This window comes from Aspergillus eucalypticola (genome assembly GCF_003184535.1).
Source record: "Aspergillus eucalypticola CBS 122712 chromosome Unknown BO83scaffold_15, whole genome shotgun sequence".
NCBI classification, from domain to species: Eukaryota; Fungi; Ascomycota; class Eurotiomycetes; order Eurotiales; family Aspergillaceae; genus Aspergillus; species Aspergillus eucalypticola.
Genome location: NW_020290289.1, coordinates 443,826 through 463,761, shown reverse-complemented (window position 1 = coordinate 463,761; position 19,936 = coordinate 443,826). Strand labels below are relative to the sequence as shown.

Sequence of the window (19,936 nt, the reverse complement as noted above, 5' to 3'; positions counted from 1 at the left end):
AATCGCACCGGAAAACAGTAGAGGGGTACTGTAACGTGACGGTAATCCGCGGTCTGAGATCCCAAACCGAGCTGAAGCCCTACTTAACGGACTCTGCAATCCCCTCTTCTTTTCGCACCCTTCAAGGCCTTGAAGAGCTTACGCTAATTTATTCCGCAGCAATCAAGAACAAACGAAGCTACAAGTGGGAAATAACCATGGCCATCACAGCCGACGTGCTCATCATCGGCGGCGGTCCCGCCGGCCTCGCCACGGCCCTGGCGCTATCCCGCAAGTTACATTCGGTACTCCTCTTCGACAGCCAGGAGTACCGCAACCGCCAGACATCCCATATGCATAATGTCCTCGGATTTGATGTAGGACACTTCCCTTTCTTGTCTACCCAGTATTAATTATGCTAATTACTCCTGCGTTGCCGTTAGCATGTGGAACCTGCCCGTTTCCGCGCTGCCATCTACGACACCCTCCTGCATAGATACACTACCAATACCATCATCGACAAGAAGATTATCCAAGCGCGCAAACTACCCCACGACGGTATAGGGACCGGCTTCGAGGTCACCGATGAAGATGGAATTTCATACCTGGGTTCAAAGCTTGTTCTCGCTACGGGAGTACGCGACACCATGCCCCCCATTGACGGGTACGCCGAGAACTGGGGCCGGCTCATATTCCACTGCCTCTTCTGCCATGGGTTTGAGGAGCGTGGCGCAGCAAATGCAGGTCTACTGGTAGCAGAGAGTTCACAACTACAGGCGAATCCCTCTGTGGGTCTGATTCTCGGACAGATGGTTCGTCGCTTCGCCGAAAAAGTAACCTTATTCACCAACGGCAATGAAGATACTACGGTCGCCGTGAAAGAAGCCGGTGCGGAAGCGCAAGGGTTCATTATTGAATCTCGCCCAATTCTTTCGTTAGAACGAATTGCTTCGGCTGATGAGGGTTCGCGAGATACCCTGCGGGTCTGGCTGGGACAACCAGACAGAGGGGAATCTCCTAGCAGCTATATGGATGTGGGTTTTCTCACGCATATGCCGGATACAGTCGTTACAAATGACTGGAGCAGCCAGCTGGGGCTGGAGCTGGATGGAAATGGGATTTACAAGCAGAAGGATGTCACGATGGAGACCACGGTGCCAGGGGTTTTTGTGGCTGGTGATCATGCCTCCGTAGCGAAGGACGTTCCCAATGCTGCGAGCAATGCCACTTTTGTGGCTTCGGCAGTTGCAGTGCAGTTGACGGTCGAGCATTCCCAGGGACAGCAGTAGAGTAGTCAGGGGTAATGTAGAGTAGTAGCATTGCGGTGGTGCAGGATGTGTGGTGATTAGGAAATTTGCGAAGTGCTTATGTACGGAGTAGCATGCATTATTGGAACAATTGAGCATAACGTGAAGCAAATTGTGACTTATTCTGTTACCTGGGCTCAGCTCGTGTCGTATGTGGAACACCCATTCCGGTCCGGTTGGTGATAATGCGTCTGTTTATTTCCATCTGCGAACCGAGCTGCAGATCCGAGTCCGGCCGGAAATTCGCTCCACTGACCACAGACGCTCGATCACCCCATCGTATATGATCATTTGGAAGGAGGCCGCTGCGCATCTCCAGCCCGGCCCCATTTTCCCAGATTATGTTAGACTCTACAGCAGATTCCTCCGTCGTTGAGGACCGGCCTAGTGACTCCGAAAAAATCGCGCACGAAACCCCTACCGACACGAACGCACCGACACAATGGCGCCAGATTGCGATACTGTTGGCGCTGTATCTGGTGATGTTTGCAGTTGCGCTGGTACTATTGTAATTTTTATGCTTCAAAGGCATCAATTACACAAAGGCAAAGCTAATGTGTTGATGCTCTGACAGGACAACACGATACTTGCACCTGCTCTCCCCGTCATCAAGGTCCTCTCACTCTCTCGACAATATAGGATGGTACAGCTCGGTCTACCTACTGACAATGTGCGCCACGCAGATCCTCCACAGTCGGGTATGTACCATGTACTCCATTAAATGGTTTTACATGACAAATTTGGTAATCTTCGAAATCGGATCCGTCGTGTCGGCGGCAACTCCCACCTCGGTTGGCTTGATACTTGGACGGGCTATCACGGGAATAGGCGCTGCAGGGCTTCTTTCAGGGACTATCTTGCTCACTGCTGCGAGCATGTCTTTGCGGCTTCAGGCAACGGCTTTGGGAATTCTTGGGGGGCTGAAGGGCGCTGCAGCGGTGGCTGGGCCATTGTCAGATCTATACCTTTTCTTAATTTATCTCTCCGAGAAGTATAGAGTTCAATTCTCACGAGTAATCGCTTATAGGACGGGCGGGGCTTTCACAGACAAGGTCTCCTGGCGATGGTGCTTCTACATTAATCTCCCTCTTGGCGCAGCCGGTGCCGTAGTCAGTCTTTTTTTATTCCATGCGCCTTCTCCTACTTTCGTCTCCGATGCAACGAAATGTAGCCAACTAATACAGCGATTAGACCAGCTCGATATTGAAGGCACAGTACTCTTCTGTGCCTGCATTATTTGTCTCCTATTTGCCATCGAATGGGGTGGGGCAAAATGATCCTGGAGCAACGGTCGCATTATTGCCCTGTTCGTGATCTTTGGGGTCACATTGGTGGCCTTCTGCATTGTGCAGGCCAGAAAGGAAGAAATGGCAATGATCCCACCAAGGGTAGCGGGGAATCGAACTGTCTGGAGCTGCGGTCTATATAGCGCCATGCTTGGAGCTGCATTTTATATTCTCGTTTACTATGTAAGCCCTCGTCCTATTCGCTCTTGAAGAGCGACATCGTGCTTCCCACCGCTAACAAACGTCTGCTCCCAAACAGCTCCCGATATGGTTCCAAGTCATCAAAGGTGCCTCCTCCGTACGCTCGGGGATTATGAACCTTCCCATGCTCGTATCGCTGATTGTGCTCTCCGTTCTCAGCGGTGCCTTAGTCTCCTTCCATGGGATACTACACTCCCACTATGATCATGGGCTGTATCCTGGTGCTCATCAGCACCGCCCTGATGACTACCTTTACTGCGAAAACTAGGACCGTAAAATGGGCTGGCTACCAAGTCATCATGGGTGCTGGAATTGGCATGGGGGCGCAGCAAACTGTCCTCGCTATGCAGGCTTCACTACACGCTAAAGACGTGCCTGTTGTTACGGCTCTGATGATATTATATCAGACGCTTGGAGGTGCTGTTTTCCTGATCGTGGCGCAGAATATCTTTCAGCATGAGCTGGTGAAGAGCTTAACCGCTAGGAATATTCCGGGTGTAGATGCGACCAGTGTGGCCGCTGCGGGAGCGACGGAGGTTAGGAACCGAGTACCCGCCGAGTATCTGGGAGAGGCGTTAGAAGCGTATAATGCAGCGGTGGTGAGGACGTTTTATATCTCGGTTGCGTTGGCGGCAGTGGCGGTTTTGGCAACGTTTGTGCCGGAGTGGAAGTCGGTGAAGACAAGGGTGAAGAATAGAGAAGAGCAGGACAATGTCGAATGCGGAGGGAATGAGATCGTGTAGATGCTGCTCTTGTGTATTTAGATACAAGATAGAAGCAATTTCGTCAAGGACGATCCATCAAGTCTCCTGGACCATCCCACTCTTGCTTGAACGGTTTAATGATCGATAAATCGCAGTCTGAATAGCCACCAAGATTAAGCCGGATAAGACCAAAATTATCATGATCAGTATGCCCCTCGGATAGCTGTGAATGTCGCATCAGACCATGTAGCTCCCTGTCTTGCATGATGAACACTTACCCATTCAAACCATCATCATGTCGGAAGATCTGCGTCCCGGCCATGAGCCCAGCCGTGGCAGACATGACGACTAAAAATCATGTTCAGCATCCACATACCAATCTTCAAAACAGGGGGAACGTACACATCCTACCCAGCCAGGTTAGTAATCACGGCAAGATATCTAACTGGATTTATAAACTCACGCCACACTAACACTTCTCTCCCCGGAACTGGAGCAATTAACCTGAATCCAAGCATTATGGACAGGATGGTACCCGACCGCCAGCCCATTAACAGTCGTCCAGAAGCCAAACTGTCCCCATCTATCGACGCGCGCCTGCAAAACCCTCAAGAGAATGAGTGCGACGAGATACACAGCAATTGCAAGCATAACACTCATCCCCCGTCTGCGTGACCAGTCACTCAGAGATGCGAAGAAGACAATGACGGGTAGGGTGAGTAAGCTCCCTATTGCAGCGAGAGCGTTTGCTTGGATGCGAGAGAACCCGAGTGACATGATGATCGTCGGAGTATACGTAGTGAGGGGGCTCCAGGTAGCGAAGACACATGCTGTGGCGAGAAAATGGGGCCATTTGGTATAGTTTGCGAGTGTATCCCATACCACCTTGACAGGAATCGTTTCAGAGGTGGTCCCATTCCATGACTGAGATTTGCAGGCAGACTCTTCATCAGAGGTTTCACTATCATTTCCCTCTCTCTCCGGCAGTAGTGTGAACAAAGCGATCGCCATAATGACCGACCATATTCCCTCCACTACTGATATCAGTAAAGTTCCACAACGGCTAATGGCGGGAAAAACCAGTACTCACGCAAGAATATCCACTGCCAACCATGCAACCCTCCCTTCCCATCTAATTTGAGCAAGGCAGCACCAAGTAACGGCGACACCGCAGCGCCCCCAAACATTCCAAAAAAGAAAACTGCAATGCGCTTCGTTAAACCCTCCTTCGTATACCACGTTGAAAGAGTGTACATAGCAGCTGGTATATAACCGGCCTCCGCGAGACCCAGGATGCCTCGAGTAAGCAGGAAACCCGTCTTATTCCGAATAAAGATCTGCAATGCGGCAATGACTCCGAAGATGCAGACCTGGGCACTGATCCAGCGGCGGGGTCCGACCTAGTACATGTACACTGAGCTTATTTGAATTCACAGGATAAGGTCTATGCATGAGATAGTGTAAGAGAAAAAGTACCTTTTGTAGAATCATATTGGACGGTATTTCGAGGACAATTACGCCCAAAAACATAAGTTGATTGCCTAGATTAATGATGTCTTGGCTTATGCCAATATCCGATGCGAAACCTCCCGTCAGCGCACTGGCAATATTTGTGCGGTCAATCTGGTAGGTTGCGAAGCCGATGGTGAGAAGAGGGAGGACTCGGAAATCGGCTCTGATTGTAAGTTATCAGTGGGTGGGATTTCAAAGAAGCTTCTGAACCGGCAGGTCTTACATCCTCCGTGTTGCGGTCACATCTTTGATGACATACCCGCATCCCGAAGTGCTGCTTGAAGACATTCTTTTCTTGAGACTGGACTATGAAAAACTTGTGGCAAAGTTGAGGACTGATTGTGCAGAAATGACCAAGATTTGCGGTCTGGTTGAGCAAATGAATCAGGGACCTTGGAGGTTTACCTTTGGGGTGATAAGATAAGAATTAGTGATCGACGGACTACTGTCTAAAATTAATGTTTTAGTTATTTCGTTTTTTAGATTATCATTTATTTTACTACGACAGCGAAATTTCAGTTGCTTGTGGACTATGAGTGTATGAATGACTTTGATGTTCATTTCATTAGCGTTGCACATGATAGCCGCCCGTCTCGCATTCATCGCTACGCCGATACATCCATCAACTCCAACAACAAACCTAACTGGACGGGCATGAAGATGGCAAGACGACTATAAAATCCAGACGCCATGTGCAGGTACATCCGCTCTTCATCCAATCGGTCGCACGATTGCCCTATAATAACGAGAATGCATGCCGCGATTCTCGGAAGCGAGCGAAACCTCCTAGCTCGAGGTTAGTCGACCAGCTTCTCAACGAGATTATTGGGGTGGGCTTACATACTAGCCAGCATCTGGACATGGGTGTGCTGGCTACATTGTTCCAACACCGATCGCGCAGCAGCGAGACATCGTACCTCACTTCGCTCATAGGCCTCTCTCTCCTCAGTAGCCAGTCCCTGCTGCGCGAGTTGGAGCCATTTTCCGTGAATCAAGAATGTAAGAAAATAAGAGCTCAGATGCGTTTCTGACTCCATGTGCTCCTGGAGGGAAGAGAGGCACCCCGAAGAAGGATTGAGCGAATTGTTATATGTCTGTAGGATACCAAGCCATGACTGAACCAGGCAATATGCATCTTCTATTTGACGACACATCTCAGCTCTTGGCGCTCGGAGGGCTGCTTGGCTATAGAGCGAATCTATCACACGGTCGCAGACACGTCCGTATAAACATTGAAGCGTCAAGCGTGCTTCATCAGGGTTCTGGAATCCATCACTGGGCGAATAGTCGGTGAGCTTGTCGCACATCATCTAGAGAGTTCAATATTAGATTATCTTTTACTTCTTGGGTGAGGAAGGACTCTCACCGAAGATCGGCCTCTGTTAACCGCGTCGGCTTTTTCAATGGCATAGAGATGCCAGAAGGCATTCTTAAGCAATCGTTCGTCGGCCTCGGTGCAAAGCTGTCGCAGGCGCCGAGAGCTATGAAGTCCCAAATCCTGCACACACTGGACGCCGAGGGTGACGAGACGGGATTTGGTGCGATGACCGGATTTGTCTGCGAAGGTGATCTGCCACAGGTTAATATTTTTGGATGGGCTTCACCGGTGAGCCGACTCACCATGATCAAAATCCCCTGGATGGAAAGGTTAGCTGTATCGACCTGGAAATCGGGGCAGAACACTTGCCTGAAATGCCCGAACAGTCGTGCTATCCATTGTCAGATCGTTTGATTCTGACAACGCTCGTCGAAAATATCCAGTGGCCCGTGACATGCCTTCTACGGCACCTTTGATACCTGAATGTATGCTTACAAGATAGCAGCCCAACGACAGGACGGCGTAGGCCACCACCACCGTGGCTCGATCGGAGCAGTCGGACTTCAGCACAGCATCCACACACTCCTGAGCACTTGCCATAGTCAGGAACATATTGACACCAACACTGCAGGCTATCAGCTAAGTCCACGGGGCTCCCCGTAAGTGGTAGGCAACCTACCAGGGTGTTTCAAAACATGCTGTACGTCATCAGTACCCTGGTTGTACTCCCACCTAAATGCAAGATCGTTGGATGCTAGATGCTCCTTACCTTGTATGTAGCTACTGATTCGAAGCTCACTGTCAAGAATCGGTCCCAGTGATGGTTTTTGACCCTCAGGCAATAGATAAGATGCCTTCTCATCGCCCACGATTTGGCAGTTAAGAAGCTCTGCGGCTCGTTTCACCTTTTCGCGGCGTAAATGATCGCCATCGAGGACGGGTGGGAAGGAATACAGTGCCGGAATGTCGAAGCCTGAAGTTACTTGGCGAGCTAATGTACTTGATTAGTATGCCAGTGGGAATCGAAAGTTGCGGGGATCACCGTACTTTGGAACTCCTTTTGCAGCTGTCAGAAATCAGCTTTGGCTGCAACGTTAGTCCCACGATCTAATGCAACCTTACCATATGGATAGAAAATGTTCCGTCACCTCCTTGTTCATAATTTAAACTGGTCGCTGATGGCTCACCATAAGGCGGAGGAAGAGTAGCAGGGCTTGTCTCGGATTCGGATGGACCTCCTAGGACCGAGCCATCAGCTGACCAGTCTGGGCAAGGGTTGAATGATACATCGGGAAGTTCCCAACAGCACAAGTCTAAAGGACCCGGAGCAATTGTCTCCATCCATCCTTGAGGGCTGATTGAGTGCTGTAACGGCAGATCTGGGTCACGCTCGACTAGACTCAAGGCAGGACTGAGCCGCGAAGGGGTGGGGATGGATCTTGCTGATGCTGGACCTTGTGGATAGATGCAAGGGCTATCCCTCCTCTGGGAGCTGTGTTGTCAGGATAAAGACATGCGTACGGAATGACTTGGAAGACAAGATAGGAACTTACCCGACAGTGCATGCAAGGACTACCTCCATCACCTACAGTGTTGAGTTTTGGTCAGCTTGAGAACAAAAAAGGAGTGGAATCACGCTATATTGCAAAGTGTCACGATTCACTATGTCGGAAGAGGCAAGTAAGGAAGATAGCAAGAGGAGGGACATCGCCGGGAACTGACATCTAGTCTTCCGCGCCTTGCACGGCTCGCAGGCGCCTCTTCGTCGTGTAATACCCTTGCGAATTCCACTCATGATGCCTCGTGACTTCAGTCACGGCACAGTAGATATCTGTTGACTGCACGATCACGCAAAGAGTCCCATCGAAGACGCAATCAGAAGATGAACAGCAGGCCTATAAAAGGCGGGCACTGCCACTTTGGGGGAGTTGCGTACTACCTTTGGCACGAGAACATGGAACAGGGTATGCACCTTCCGACCCTTCACACTTCCCCTCTCGGGATTTGGTTGCTCACAAGTATAATCTGGGATAGTTCTCGGCCGATTCCGCCCCACCAAGTCCAACATGAGTGTCATATGCCTCTGCACTTCGATCATTGTGCCATCACCAAAGCCTTCCAAATCCCCAAAGTGGTCTTTCTGGGATTGGTCGGTTGTGAGGGCAAAAAGCAAAGAACGAGAATATATCTACGCAACACAGGCGCAAATTCCTATGAATGCAAAACAAGTATATGGGATGATTGATCGCGACAGAGAGAAAGGGAGGAAGGCGGGGTCTAGTTCCTGCCAGGGCAGCCTGCCTCTTCGTATTTGGTACGGTGGGTACAGTCACTGCAGGAGTGCATCGCCTATCTCCGAACATCGCACACGAGAGAGATGTTCTTGTAATGACAGATGGTTGAGAGATTTACCATCCAATGAGGTTAGCATTAGAGGCAACCTGCTCGCCCTCCACCAATCGAACGGCAGACGGAGAGACAGGCGTGGATTGCATGTACCGACGGGCAACTGTGCCCATTCGGCGCTATTGGCGGGCTTGGCCAGACTCGCAGGTACCTGGAATGTTTGATTGATAATAATCTGCTGTATGACGTTGGTCGCTAGTGAGAGCGGCTTGCCATCCCTAACGTGTTTCTAGTAGTCACCGGTCGAGGTGTCCTTTGGTTCAAGCCGGGTTTGTCCACAGACATAAACTATCTGTCGCCGGGCTTCGAAAGGCCACAGAACCCCACAAACGTGCGATGGGCAGGCTCCCTGGGAGCTCCCCAAGCCAATTACCCGGACATGCGCACCTGAATGAGCCAAGGTTTTTTAAAGCGACTATCAATTTTAAGTGCTGCGCCGACCGAAGCACTATATGAATCATCCCGGACCAACGTTACATTTACCATGCAGGTTGGATGACCGGGCACACCCCAATGCATGGATGCTATTCACGCCACGCACACACCTCCTTTAGAAGGTAAGTATAAACAAGGAGTCGGTGTTTAAATGCCCGTCTCCAATTTCATCCGGTCATCTACTATTGAACGCCACCTAGATCGGACTGGGAAGACCATAGCCAGCCACTTCTTAGAGTCGGGCCTGGCCGTGATTCTCAGCCGCGGCCCCATATACCCTGGTCGAGGACAGCGCCAAAGATACTATTTTCACAGGGGTTGGCCTATTCCAACGCCCGGTCCAGAACAGCTCCTCGTTCGTACCGCCCTCTGATCTGCGGTGCTTTCGGTCGCCTACCGGATGACAATTAGTCGAAATACCAACTCGGTGTTTCGTGCTCATTCTCTTCCTCTCTCTCTGATACAAACAACACTGTCCAAGACTCAGAGTAACCCTTCTGGCCCGTCCATCTCAGAGGAGAAACAATTGTGGAAATTGACTCTGCATGACGTTCGCCAGCGGTTGCTAGCTCGAGGTTTCCCAAAGGATGTTCGCATGGCTCGACTGGCGATGCCGATATGGCCCAAACCTCGCGAACCCGACCGGTGGCCATACACGTGCGAGTAATCACCTATACGAGTATCATTTACAACTAGGACATCTATCGAATACCAGTGGGAGGGAACTCCAGGACAGTTGCAAACTGATGTAGGACAGGCTGCTGCACGAGTATCGCCGTGATGCATTTTAGCATTGAACACCGAATGATTTGTAAGGGCCCAGATACCATGCCATCTACCGAATTGAACGAAATGAGGATAAAATCTAACTCTTTAGGGGTCTGGGAAGGAAACACCTACATGAGCCCTCTTAAACGGAGACGGTAAGCACCAGCTGAGGAAAAGCTAGCTAGACCACGGTAATCAATGGCCCCCGTGGCATCTTCCAGTGACGGAGAAAAAAAGAGGAATGGGATTCCAGCTCGACTCCAAACGGCGAGGAGCGTGTTAATGCGCCTAGATCTACCCGTATTCCACTCATGCCACCGTTCAGCCAGGAGATTGATCCGCCTTCATCAGTGGCACACACCATTGCCATATGTCCGAGACTTCCCCACCCATGATTTTTCCAATAGCAATGCGCAGCAGTCGACACCCAGGTCCTGCCTAATGAGACCCAGCTTGGTACACTACTGTCTGCCGGGCCGATGGACAGAATATCAGTCGAATGGGGAGCAGCCAGTGCCATGTACTGGTGCCAATGACTTCGGACAGGGTATCGATGTCATCGACCGAAATCTGCAACGGCATCGAATTAGCGCCAGTCCTTGTAGTTACTCCACTGGCAGCAGAATAATAACCAAGAGTTCGAGGGTATCCATGAGTTCAGCAGAATACATACCGGCCCAATCTTCACCTTCCACCCAAGTTGTATAGCAATTGCAACGCAAGAATCACTAATGATGCTCCGGCTGGGATGTCTCGGCACCATCAACGTAAATCTACCGTGCTCTTCCTGCACCCCAATAAATGCGGACGCTGTGAACCCGTTGATGAATGACCCATGTCGGGTGTTTTCCAGCTGTAGCTTCATAGTATAACCATCCCGTTCTGCCTGTCGACCATCTATCTGCCCTGTACCCCCCAAACCCCTTTTCCACCCCTCATCCCAAATTTCAGTTCGAGAGCATTTCCGGGTCTCCGCTGCAGTGGGAACATCATCAGCACCACCATCGCCCAGGACTATTGTATTCTGCGCCGCTGTCCGCGGATACACCACACCTGGACGCACAAACACACAGAATGTATACTGCGCCGGAGAATCGCGAATGCGAGGAACACTAGGGCCAAACAGAAACGGGCGAATATAGAGGACCGCATCTGTCTGAGGCGGAGGTACATAGGAATTATTGATTGCTACTGCCTTCCTAACACACTCTAGGAAGATGTGCTCGGGGACAGCCGTCATGCCTACCGCCGCTGCAGCATCTGCTAAGTGACGGGCATGATCGTGGGGCCGGAAGAGAAGGATGCGGTCATCTCGCGTACGTCGGGCTTATAGCAAAAGCCGAAATCAGTATGCTGAGTTACTTTGGTGGGAAGAGAGAAATGTAATAAATTACCGGTAAGGGACTCATAATATGGTCCTCCGTAGTTTAGTCCCACTGCGAAGCCGTTGATTTGAAGATTTGGGTTGTTGATCACTGTGGGTGCGCTCCAGGAGCTTGTTGTAGGGGAGTAGGTGCATTCCACATGAGAAGTGGGAACTATATCAGTTGTAGTAAATTTTAGCTCCGATGCTATAAGTTCATGACTTGCATGGCCGTCAGCGACAGAGACAACGTACATTCTACGCCTTGGCTTCCAAGGGAAGACCAATCTGTCGGACCGGTTAGCGCACCGCATCGGAGTACGGAGTCCTTAATAAGGGGGACTGGGGTATGAGACTTACCGATGGTATCGGATGGTGGTTCAGGGAAAATATCTGAATTCATTTTGGCCCCGATAGTGACGATCTAGAGGACAGATCGGTGTTTAGTTTGGAGTGCATTCTTTTAAGTGTATACACCGATGTTATATTTCAGGCAGGGCGCCTTCTTTCCGTATTACCGGAAAGCGAGGATGGGGCCGGAATTGTCATGCATGGCACTATTTTGCCACTCTATCCCAGAGTACCTTCCGGATAGCGGTCCGAGGATCGACGGGTCTGCGCTCGGTCATGCCGTAGCTCAAACCTTCTTCTTGTGGATTGGTGTCACTTATGAGAAGGTACGCCGGGTATTCAGCTTTTGCGAGTAAACAGGGTAAAGTCTTGGCTCATCGCATCTCGCGAGAGTGAACTTTGAATAAACGGCCTGCTACAAATTCCGACCTCGCCCGCATACGGCGTGCATTGAAAATCTGCTTTAAGGGAGTAACATTTGAAACAGCATGGCTTTTGCGGCCGGACGTGACAGAAAGCACTTGGGTGGAGCGTCCAACAATCATGGCAATATCTCTAGCGGTAATTGTGAAGCTGAAGAAGTAGCTGTATTCGAGGCCTTTCCTTAGTGTTGGGGCATAGCATCACCCGTTCTTCGGGCGTGAAAGCTGGTGAAGTTTCATTCCTTGTGTCTTAAGGTATCAGACAAGCGAAGATATATTTGCAACTCAACCCAAAGAAGATCTGGTCGGGGATGGACAGCAGCTCCAATATTTTTTCAATCAACTCCGGCGGTATGCTTCGCTGTGGCGTTTCCAGTCGATTTTGCCGAAACACACAATCTATAAGTGTAAAGAAATGGTACTTGGCTTGTTTACTTATCTGTTTTAGTATCAATCGGGAAAACGGCTTGCCGTCGGCCGTACGCGCTGAAGAAGCCATGGTAGAAAGGAGCCAAGGGGTTAGCCGATATTCTTATCGAGCGATTTGTGAGTAGCGGGTGTCGTTTGGGTCGTACTATTGGTATGAAGTACCTTCCGGAACCAAAAGCACGAACAGATGACCTCGACTATGTCTAAGGAAGATGCCAATGGAAGTAAATTATCGTGTCAACTCTGGTAGATTGCAGCGTAAACACCGTACAAGTAGGCGATGGCGAGGACAAGGTCTACCTTCGTCGTTGGTGGGTCTGTGTGATATGTAGAAGAAGAAGAAAAATTTGTTCCATCATAAGCAGTAACATAGTAGTTAGGAACCTTTGTAATCGGTAAGTGTGTCGACACCACGAAGGAAATGACAAAAGTGTTATGCCCACCGACCCAGGTCAACCTGGCGGATACCATACCAGAGTGACGTGCGGGTGAAATCAGAAGTCTGTGTGTGTAGCTGCAGCCGGCTGTTTGAAGGACCTGTGAGTGCGTTGGCTGCGTTGATACTTCGTGGAATCATCGATCAATACTTACTGTTTATGGGACCCACCACAACGGCAAGCGCATTGAGATAAGGGGGCGTTAATACCACTACATCAGCCGGATTCCTCCACACCCGCCTCCGCTCGTGAACTTTGCAACCCTGATGAAATCGATTCAACAAGGATATGGGAGCAGCACCTAATTTTGGACAGATTTTCAAATGTGCCGGTCAAAAAACTGGCCGTTGATAGTATATGAATAGGCAGTCAAAGTTAGGCCATGCTGATGCTCATTAGTTATCTAGTAGAAACCTCTAACCGCCGACTCCAATAATCACTATGTTGTCCGGTATATGTAAGGAGCATGATGATCTGTCGCAAGCTCAGCTCTTCATAGATAAAGTCAACCGGACCCGCCAGCTTGAACATCGTATGCCTCTCAGACCTAAGACAATTACCATTGATAGGCGGTAAATAGGAGAGGAAGCTATCGAGAGATTCGCCTGCTCTCTGGATACTTTGCTCGCTTTTTCTGCTGCAGAGAAGACCTCGGATGTAACCCGACGTACCGCCCCATTCATTATAATTTCGGATTAGGACGAAGTTGGTATCTTCCGCAAGAAAGACATCATCCCCTCCAGAAGCGCCAGACGCAGTTACACAGCTGTCATACGACATGATACTATATAGAGGCCCACCGCCATAGATTGCCATAGCGTTTTGCCTTTCGCCTTTTTGTATCTGCGCGAAATCTTTTCCTGCCAGCAGTTGGTGCAAGGACTTGTCAGAGTACTGAGTCACATTCCTGAGATGTCCTATATGGGTGAAGCTGATCTCGAAAGATTGACTCAAGCCTGTATCTGGAATGCTTCCAATAATCGCACTTTCAGGAGCACGCTGCAACTCCAGGATGTTGAAGAGCTCCAGTGCGGCTCCAATACGGAGTTCACGCGGCATGGTACGCAGAAGGCGCACGAATAGGCACATTGGGCTCTCCGAATAATCCACAATGACCTCAAATCGTCGATCTTCCTCGTCTCTGCTTAATGCACAAGATGCAGTAGCGAGACCAAGTAGGCCATAGACATGATCGCGAACGTCGGAACATTGAGCCAGACCAAATTTCAGAATCAGGTCCACAAGCCCTATTCTTGTAAAAGTGCTTCTTCCTTGGTCCCTCTTGTCCAACTCATCTAGGATATCCCTTGCATGGTGACCTGCTGGTGTGCTCTCAAGAACCATATCAACTCCCGTAAAGCCTCCAAGGGCAAACTCGCGCTTGTTCCACCTCGGTAGCTGCTTAAAGGCCGACCACGCTGTCGATTTTGATCCACAAAATAAGATGATGTTTCGTGCCAGGAATAGCTCCTGGATTATCCACAGCCTGGTCCAGTAGGACCGTTGGTATATCGTATCCAGGGCGTCGATTTGTGCCTTATTCTTCCCCAGCTTAGTTGGGACGATGATTTTGTTCACTACCAAATCAATGCATACATCAAAGATGAGATCGCTCTCGGCTGTGGCTGATCCAAGCCAGACCAGCACATTTTCTGCCTCTGCAAAAAGATGGCCCATTCGCTGGACTTGGGTGTTACGCTCGGAGATGTCATTCTGATTGATACAGATTGCGTCCACGAAGAAATAAGTGTCTCTGTAAGCACTGCTGGCTAATACCTTCGTGAAGTTGTACAGATTCTCCCGGATGAAGAAGAGCCGATTGTTGACGAGGATCGGTTGGTCAGCTGCGGTGGTTCCCCATTCATAAGAGAGGCTGTTGTGGTTGGGTTTCTCTGCGAATTTGCATGTCTTGAGAGAAAGTCTGAGAGGTTCTTCAGGGGCAGTAGACTCGAATTTGAGAAGCCGAATGTAGTGTCCATCGAAAGGCAGCACGGTATGGATAAATCCTGCCGTAGTGGCCATCATGAGTGACGTACAGTCTGGTGTATTCGTCAGTCACCCGCAAAAGTAATCCGAGGCCGAGAAGTTTTAGGTACAAGATTTGCGGTACACGGCGACTCACCTCAATATATCCACAAATTAAGGCTGCATTTAGGCTATATAGGCTCGGTCTAAGCCACCATCTAAGTCTCCTGCCAAGCCCGCATCTAGGTTCACATACGGCTTCAAAGGCTACTACTCACCATCGCCTCATTCTTTAGGCAAACCCAGGTGAGAGGCAAAACGCCAACAGAGGTGAACGCTCGAAATTGACGCAAAAATTCATCAAATTGTGTGAGAGAGTCCCCTGGATACGTGTGTAGTTTCGGCGTCACTACTTCGCCAAGCAATGCGGGTTATGGGGAGTAATCACTAAGACTGAACCACATATTGGATCCATAACGTAGCTCCTGCCTCATTCGGTCACCCATGTAATACCATACACAAGATGCCTCTTTGAGTAAAAGATATCCTAACCATCAGATATTAGTGAACCTAGAAGTATGATTAGATGATCATAAAATTGGAGACAATGAAAGGATGCATTTTCTGACATTACTCCAGCACAACCTTCTATTGCATCACTCAAGTCTAGTTTAAACCAACTAGTCTATCATAACTTCCATGTATTCGCACGCGCATAACCTTTTACTATTTTTAAAAATGTCTAATTGCCCTGCGGCATGTATTCCCCGATTGGGCAACCGATCATCCTCGAAGCCGTCACAGGTAGAACCATACGGCAAATATCTAACTATGGTACATTTTTGGTCCGACTCCGTGTTCGGCTGCAGAATGTCAACAATGGCTTGGTCATAAAGGCTATTGACAGTGTACCTGATCGAATACTCGCTCTATATCATCCTCCGACAAGGTTATACAGTTCATCAATTTCTCGATCAATGCGTCCAAGTTCCGGGTATGCTGATGGTCCAATCCCTTTGGCTTCGACTGCTTATTTGGCCTACTCGTAATGTCAACTATCATTGCTTCGCCGAAGAAGACTACGTGTAAGTAGAAATGGTAAATGCAAGCTAATATCGAGAGTTTATAAAAAGAGATACTTGAATGTAGTGCATGGACAACGAAACTGTTCCGGAATACTTTGAATAGGCAGAAACTACTTGTTATAGAACCCTGTCCGCGGGATAACTAGGGGTGGCGGCATTGGGAACCTCCTGTGAGAATCTGCCAATCATGATTGGCTAGGCTCAACTCCGACATTCTAGTCGGAGTTCACCTTGAAACTAAGATGAATCTTAATTTGTTTCTATTCTCATTTGGTACCAATGTGAGCGCGTTTACAGAAGGCCTTGGGGTTCTCCGAGCAGCCATTTACGTGACTAGCCCATATCGTCAACAAGCAATTGAGATTGTCAAATCTTTCACAAAGAACATGATCACAAGCGGATCAACCCGGTGGAATGGAAATCATTTTGGCTTGGAAAACTCAGAAGTTTCTCTGAGATTCTATTCCCCGATTGTATTTATACCTGTTGTTTAGGGATTAGATTCTCCATCTTCCCCAGACTTTCCCGCCAATAATTGCTGCCGATAGATGGAGTCCCTTGGTATCGCAGCTGCTTATAGATCCTTAGTCAACACCATGGTAGAGGAGGACACCGTGAACTTGGATGCTCTTATTGAGAGGTTAGTAGCAGTAAGAGGGTCACGACCTGGCAAACCTGTTGAAATAAGCGAGGCCGAAATCGAATATCTCTGCCGCACGGCGCGGGAGATCTTACTCACCCAACCGATACTACTAGAGCTTGAGGCACCTATCAAGGTAAGACCTTTGGCATCACATATATACTGTAAATTACTAGATGCTAACTGATAGCCACCAGGTCTGCGGCGACATCCACGGACAATACTACGACCTACTACGCCTATTCGAATATGGTGGCTTTCCACCCGAATCCAACTACTTGTTTCTCGGTGACTACGTGGATCGCGGCAAACAGTCCATAGAATGTATCTGTCTCCTGCTAGCCTACAAGATCAAGTATCCGGAGAACTTTTTCATTTTGCGAGGAAATCATGAATGCGCATCCATCAATCGCATCTACGGATTCTACGACGAATGTAAACGAAGGTATAATGTCAGGCTCTGGAAGACATTTATCGATTGTTTCAACTGTCTCCCTCTTGTCGCTATTATAGAAGACAAGATATTTTGTATGCATGGAGGGCTTAGCCCGGACTTGACTTCTATGGAACAAATCCGGCGCATTATGCGACCTACGGATGTGAGTCATATCATATGCTCCCGGCCCCGCTTTTTGTTCGGGCTGAGTACTGATCGTCAATAAGATCCCCGATGAGGGTTTACTATGCGACCTCCTCTGGGCCGACCCGGGCAAGCATAGTCTGGGCTGGGGCGCGAACGACCGTGGTGTATCGTTTACTTTCGGTCCTGATGTGGTTCATCAGTTTATCCAGAAGCATGGTCTCGACCTTATATGCCGTGCTCATGAATGTGTTCAGGATGGATATGAGTTCTTTGCTAAGCGGCAGCTCATAACTCTTTTCAGTGCGCCGAATTATTGTGGCGAGTTTAATAATTCGGGGGCTATGCTAGATATCGATGAGGATCTTATGTGCTCGTTCAAGGTGAGTCGTATGTGTGTCTTTATTGTTGAGGTTCGGTAGAACGAATGCTTATCGGTGAATTGTTGTCTGTCAGATTCTAAAGCCGGCTGAGAAACGGAAACAGTTTCTTGGAAAGCGATCGGGCAAAGAAAAGGAGCGTTAGGCCTTATACTTTTACGGAATTTTGTATTTTATTCGCCCGTAACTATAGCTTGGTTGATTTGAAGTCGCTTGATGGAGAGCTGATTCTCCAGGCTTGTTTACATGTTGATTTTAATCATGAATATCATTGAGATCATATCTAAGCTTGTTCAACGTCTGCGGGCATGGATTCCTCGCTGGGATGTTTGTTCTGATGGGTGTTCTGAACAAGCCCAGTCCAAAAGATCCGACTTTGCATTTCCAAACTCGCATGGTAATGAACAGATGTAAACTGTCTGTAAGGGTGGTGTTCGGCAGCAGAAGGAGAAGAAGCAGTAGTATTCTGTCCCGATCGCTTCAACGGCCACCGACCGCCGCTGGCGTGACTGCTGCAACTGAGGCCAAATGACCGGGCCAAAGGTGGGTACACAGGCCACCATGCTCCCAACTGCCATTTTCGCTACAGTAATAATGGCACTATCAGCCGTGCAGTATGTAAGGTCTTGATCCAAGGTGCAGTCTAAGACCTTGATAAGACGGATGAGGTTTATAACAGAAATACTATTGGTTGAATTTCGGTCACTGATAACTCTGTGTATCTCGATCCTTAACAGTGTATCATCTATCAGTCACCGTGAGTACATCTCATGATAGCGAAAAGCATTGTGCCATATTCGTCAAGATTCTGCATCCACTGGTCCACTCTTGCACGCCTCCTTGCAACTCCAGCCTCCCCTAAATCATCAGGCGTGGGCCATAATTCATCGATCGTGAGACATCCTTCCATCCAGTCCGCCATATGTACGTTATATTCTCTCTCCCACTCATACCGCGTTGCTGCCTGCCACAACAGTTTGTTGGCCGGAGCAGGCAGACCTCGTAGCTCAGTGCCAAGGAAAGTAGGAAGGCCCTCCTGGCTCGAGAGGACACTATCGAACAAATACATAACATAGAGTGTTCGACGCTTGGCCTCTGTTATAATCCATTCTTCCCACTTCGGTCGCGCTCGTCGTTTATCAGCCGCACATATCAACCCTTGTCGAGATGAAGCGCAGGCTAGCTCTTGGAGGCTCGTCATTACAGCACGAAAGTCGTCATCGCATGACTGCCCGAGTATAAAGAACAGGACCATGGAGTATATCAGGTAAGACTGAAACGCGGCAAACAGACCGTCGCTGGTGTATTTCGCCCAATCTTGATCCAGTGTTTGTATTTCTCGATGTAGAACACTAACTGCCGCCTGACTGCTTCCAGGGAGCTGGTTCGAGCATATTCGTACTAAGCTCAAGCAGGTAGTGAGGGGTGAACCGGCTGGCTGCGCGATCATCTGCTTGGGATGAATGAAGGGCAGGGTCCCCCGGCCACTGACAGCCATCGCAGAGTACGACCTGAGAGTCAAGTATATATATGATCTAACACCATCAGGGTAGTTCTTGACTGCTTGTCCAGGCATCGGAATATATGCCTGGATCCAACGATTCTGAATATCATCGGCATTAATAGGGCACACCAGGTCAAGAGATGAGAAGTCTAAGACATCTTTGAACGCAGATAACTCGTTCTGAGTGTTAACAAGCACTTCGGTGCCCATAGATGATGGTAGTGTTGAAGTTGACAAGTTACTCATGGCCAGAACGCCACTTCCCAAACCTCTAAGTGAGGAATCCGACACCGAGAATGGACTGGGTGGTGTTACCGAGCATGTTGGATTCCGCTCAGAAGCATCATTTTGAACATATGAGCATAAGATGCCACGATGCATGCATCTCGAGCATGGCTCCCTGCCTCCAGATCTGCGGTCACAACGAGCTTTCGCACTAGCACACTGCTGACAGGCCTTTTGCCTAGAGGTGGAGTATCTAGAAGGTTTCATCTTCTGTATCAATAGTTCATCGTTATTGGAACTAGTAATTGTGGTGGAGTCGCTGATCACGCTCCTTCTTATCCTTTGGCCGTTTTATCCTTTGGCCGTTATCTCTTGTGTTTGTAATGGAGAAGTTGGATTGATCTCCTTCTGATCGGAAGTGACGGAGGTGTCGGAGCTGAGAAGTGGGTCCGGGCTCGGACTCTAATTTGGCTTCCGGATACAGATTCCTCGTCACATGATCTCATTTGAGCTCTAGAGCCATGACCTTTTATTTTCCTTCTCATTTTGCGTGGTTCGGTGCTTCCCTATATTCTAGTTCATTTTCACCATTATACATAGTGGCCTCGATTTATATTAATGGTTTTTAAATTGCCAAAG

At 49.1% G+C, this 19,936-nt stretch overlaps 8 protein-coding genes across 8 annotated transcripts; 4 read left to right on the top strand and 4 right to left on the bottom strand.

Moving 5' to 3' along the window:
• Positions 1-136: 136 nt before the first annotated feature.
• Positions 137-1,375, top strand: BO83DRAFT_362690 (NAD(P)/FAD-dependent oxidoreductase). The gene is made up of 2 exons (XM_025529530.1): positions 137-356; positions 423-1,375. The coding sequence occupies exons 1-2, from the start codon at positions 198-200 to the stop codon at positions 1,266-1,268; spliced, it is 1,005 nt and encodes a 334-aa protein (XP_025387302.1). The 5' UTR covers positions 137-197; the 3' UTR covers positions 1,269-1,375.
• A 252-nt stretch (positions 1,376-1,627) lies between these two features.
• On the top strand, positions 1,628-3,594 carry BO83DRAFT_438135 (MFS general substrate transporter; the record flags this gene model as incomplete). Its single annotated transcript, XM_025536069.1, has 6 exons — positions 1,628-1,786; positions 1,861-1,899; positions 1,970-2,238; positions 2,314-2,395; positions 2,832-2,870; positions 2,944-3,594. The coding sequence occupies 6 exons, from the start codon at positions 1,628-1,630 to the stop codon at positions 3,514-3,516; spliced, it is 1,161 nt and encodes a 386-aa protein (XP_025387301.1). The 3' UTR covers positions 3,517-3,594.
• Positions 3,574-7,596, bottom strand: BO83DRAFT_399580 (MFS transporter/fungal specific transcription factor domain-containing protein; the record flags this gene model as incomplete). Its single annotated transcript, XM_025533328.1, has 15 exons — positions 3,574-3,700; positions 3,756-3,825; positions 3,880-3,884; positions 3,941-4,511; positions 4,568-4,877; positions 4,954-5,152; positions 5,692-5,775; positions 5,830-6,299; positions 6,356-6,559; positions 6,671-6,932; positions 6,987-7,005; positions 7,077-7,298; positions 7,355-7,373; positions 7,430-7,545; positions 7,569-7,596. The coding sequence occupies 15 exons, from the start codon at positions 7,594-7,596 to the stop codon at positions 3,574-3,576; spliced, it is 2,706 nt and encodes a 901-aa protein (XP_025387300.1).
• Positions 7,597-7,919: 323 nt separating this feature from the next.
• BO83DRAFT_51243 (uncharacterized protein) lies at positions 7,920-9,088 on the top strand. Its single transcript, XM_025537408.1, has 2 exons — positions 7,920-8,271; positions 8,342-9,088. The coding sequence occupies exons 1-2, from the start codon at positions 8,190-8,192 to the stop codon at positions 8,875-8,877; spliced, it is 618 nt and encodes a 205-aa protein (XP_025387299.1). The 5' UTR covers positions 7,920-8,189; the 3' UTR covers positions 8,878-9,088.
• Positions 9,089-10,237: 1,149 nt separating this feature from the next.
• BO83DRAFT_399579 (branched-chain amino acid aminotransferase) lies at positions 10,238-11,682 on the bottom strand (the record flags this gene model as incomplete). The annotated part of the gene is made up of 6 exons (XM_025533327.1): positions 10,238-10,354; positions 10,379-10,486; positions 10,590-11,242; positions 11,311-11,454; positions 11,535-11,567; positions 11,640-11,682. The coding sequence occupies 6 exons, from the start codon at positions 11,680-11,682 to the stop codon at positions 10,238-10,240; spliced, it is 1,098 nt and encodes a 365-aa protein (XP_025387298.1).
• Positions 11,683-13,315: 1,633 nt separating this feature from the next.
• On the bottom strand, positions 13,316-14,991 carry BO83DRAFT_362685 (HET domain-containing protein; the record flags this gene model as incomplete). Its single annotated transcript, XM_025529529.1, has 1 exon — positions 13,316-14,991. Exon 1 carries the CDS (start codon positions 14,941-14,943, stop codon positions 13,318-13,320), a length of 1,626 nt encoding a protein of 541 aa, XP_025387297.1. The 5' UTR covers positions 14,944-14,991.
• A 1,573-nt stretch (positions 14,992-16,564) lies between these two features.
• Positions 16,565-17,854, top strand: BO83DRAFT_362681 (serine/threonine-protein phosphatase; the record flags this gene model as incomplete). The annotated part of the gene is made up of 4 exons (XM_025529528.1): positions 16,565-16,744; positions 16,806-17,207; positions 17,272-17,571; positions 17,645-17,854. 4 exons carry the CDS (start codon positions 16,565-16,567, stop codon positions 17,711-17,713), a joined length of 951 nt encoding a protein of 316 aa, XP_025387296.1. The 3' UTR covers positions 17,714-17,854.
• A 434-nt stretch (positions 17,855-18,288) lies between these two features.
• On the bottom strand, positions 18,289-19,664 carry BO83DRAFT_417899 (Zn(II)2Cys6 transcription factor domain-containing protein). Its single transcript, XM_025534790.1, has one exon. The coding sequence runs from the start codon at positions 19,562-19,564 to the stop codon at positions 18,317-18,319; it is 1,248 nt and encodes a 415-aa protein (XP_025387295.1). The 5' UTR covers positions 19,565-19,664; the 3' UTR covers positions 18,289-18,316.
• Positions 19,665-19,936: the final 272 nt, after the last annotated feature.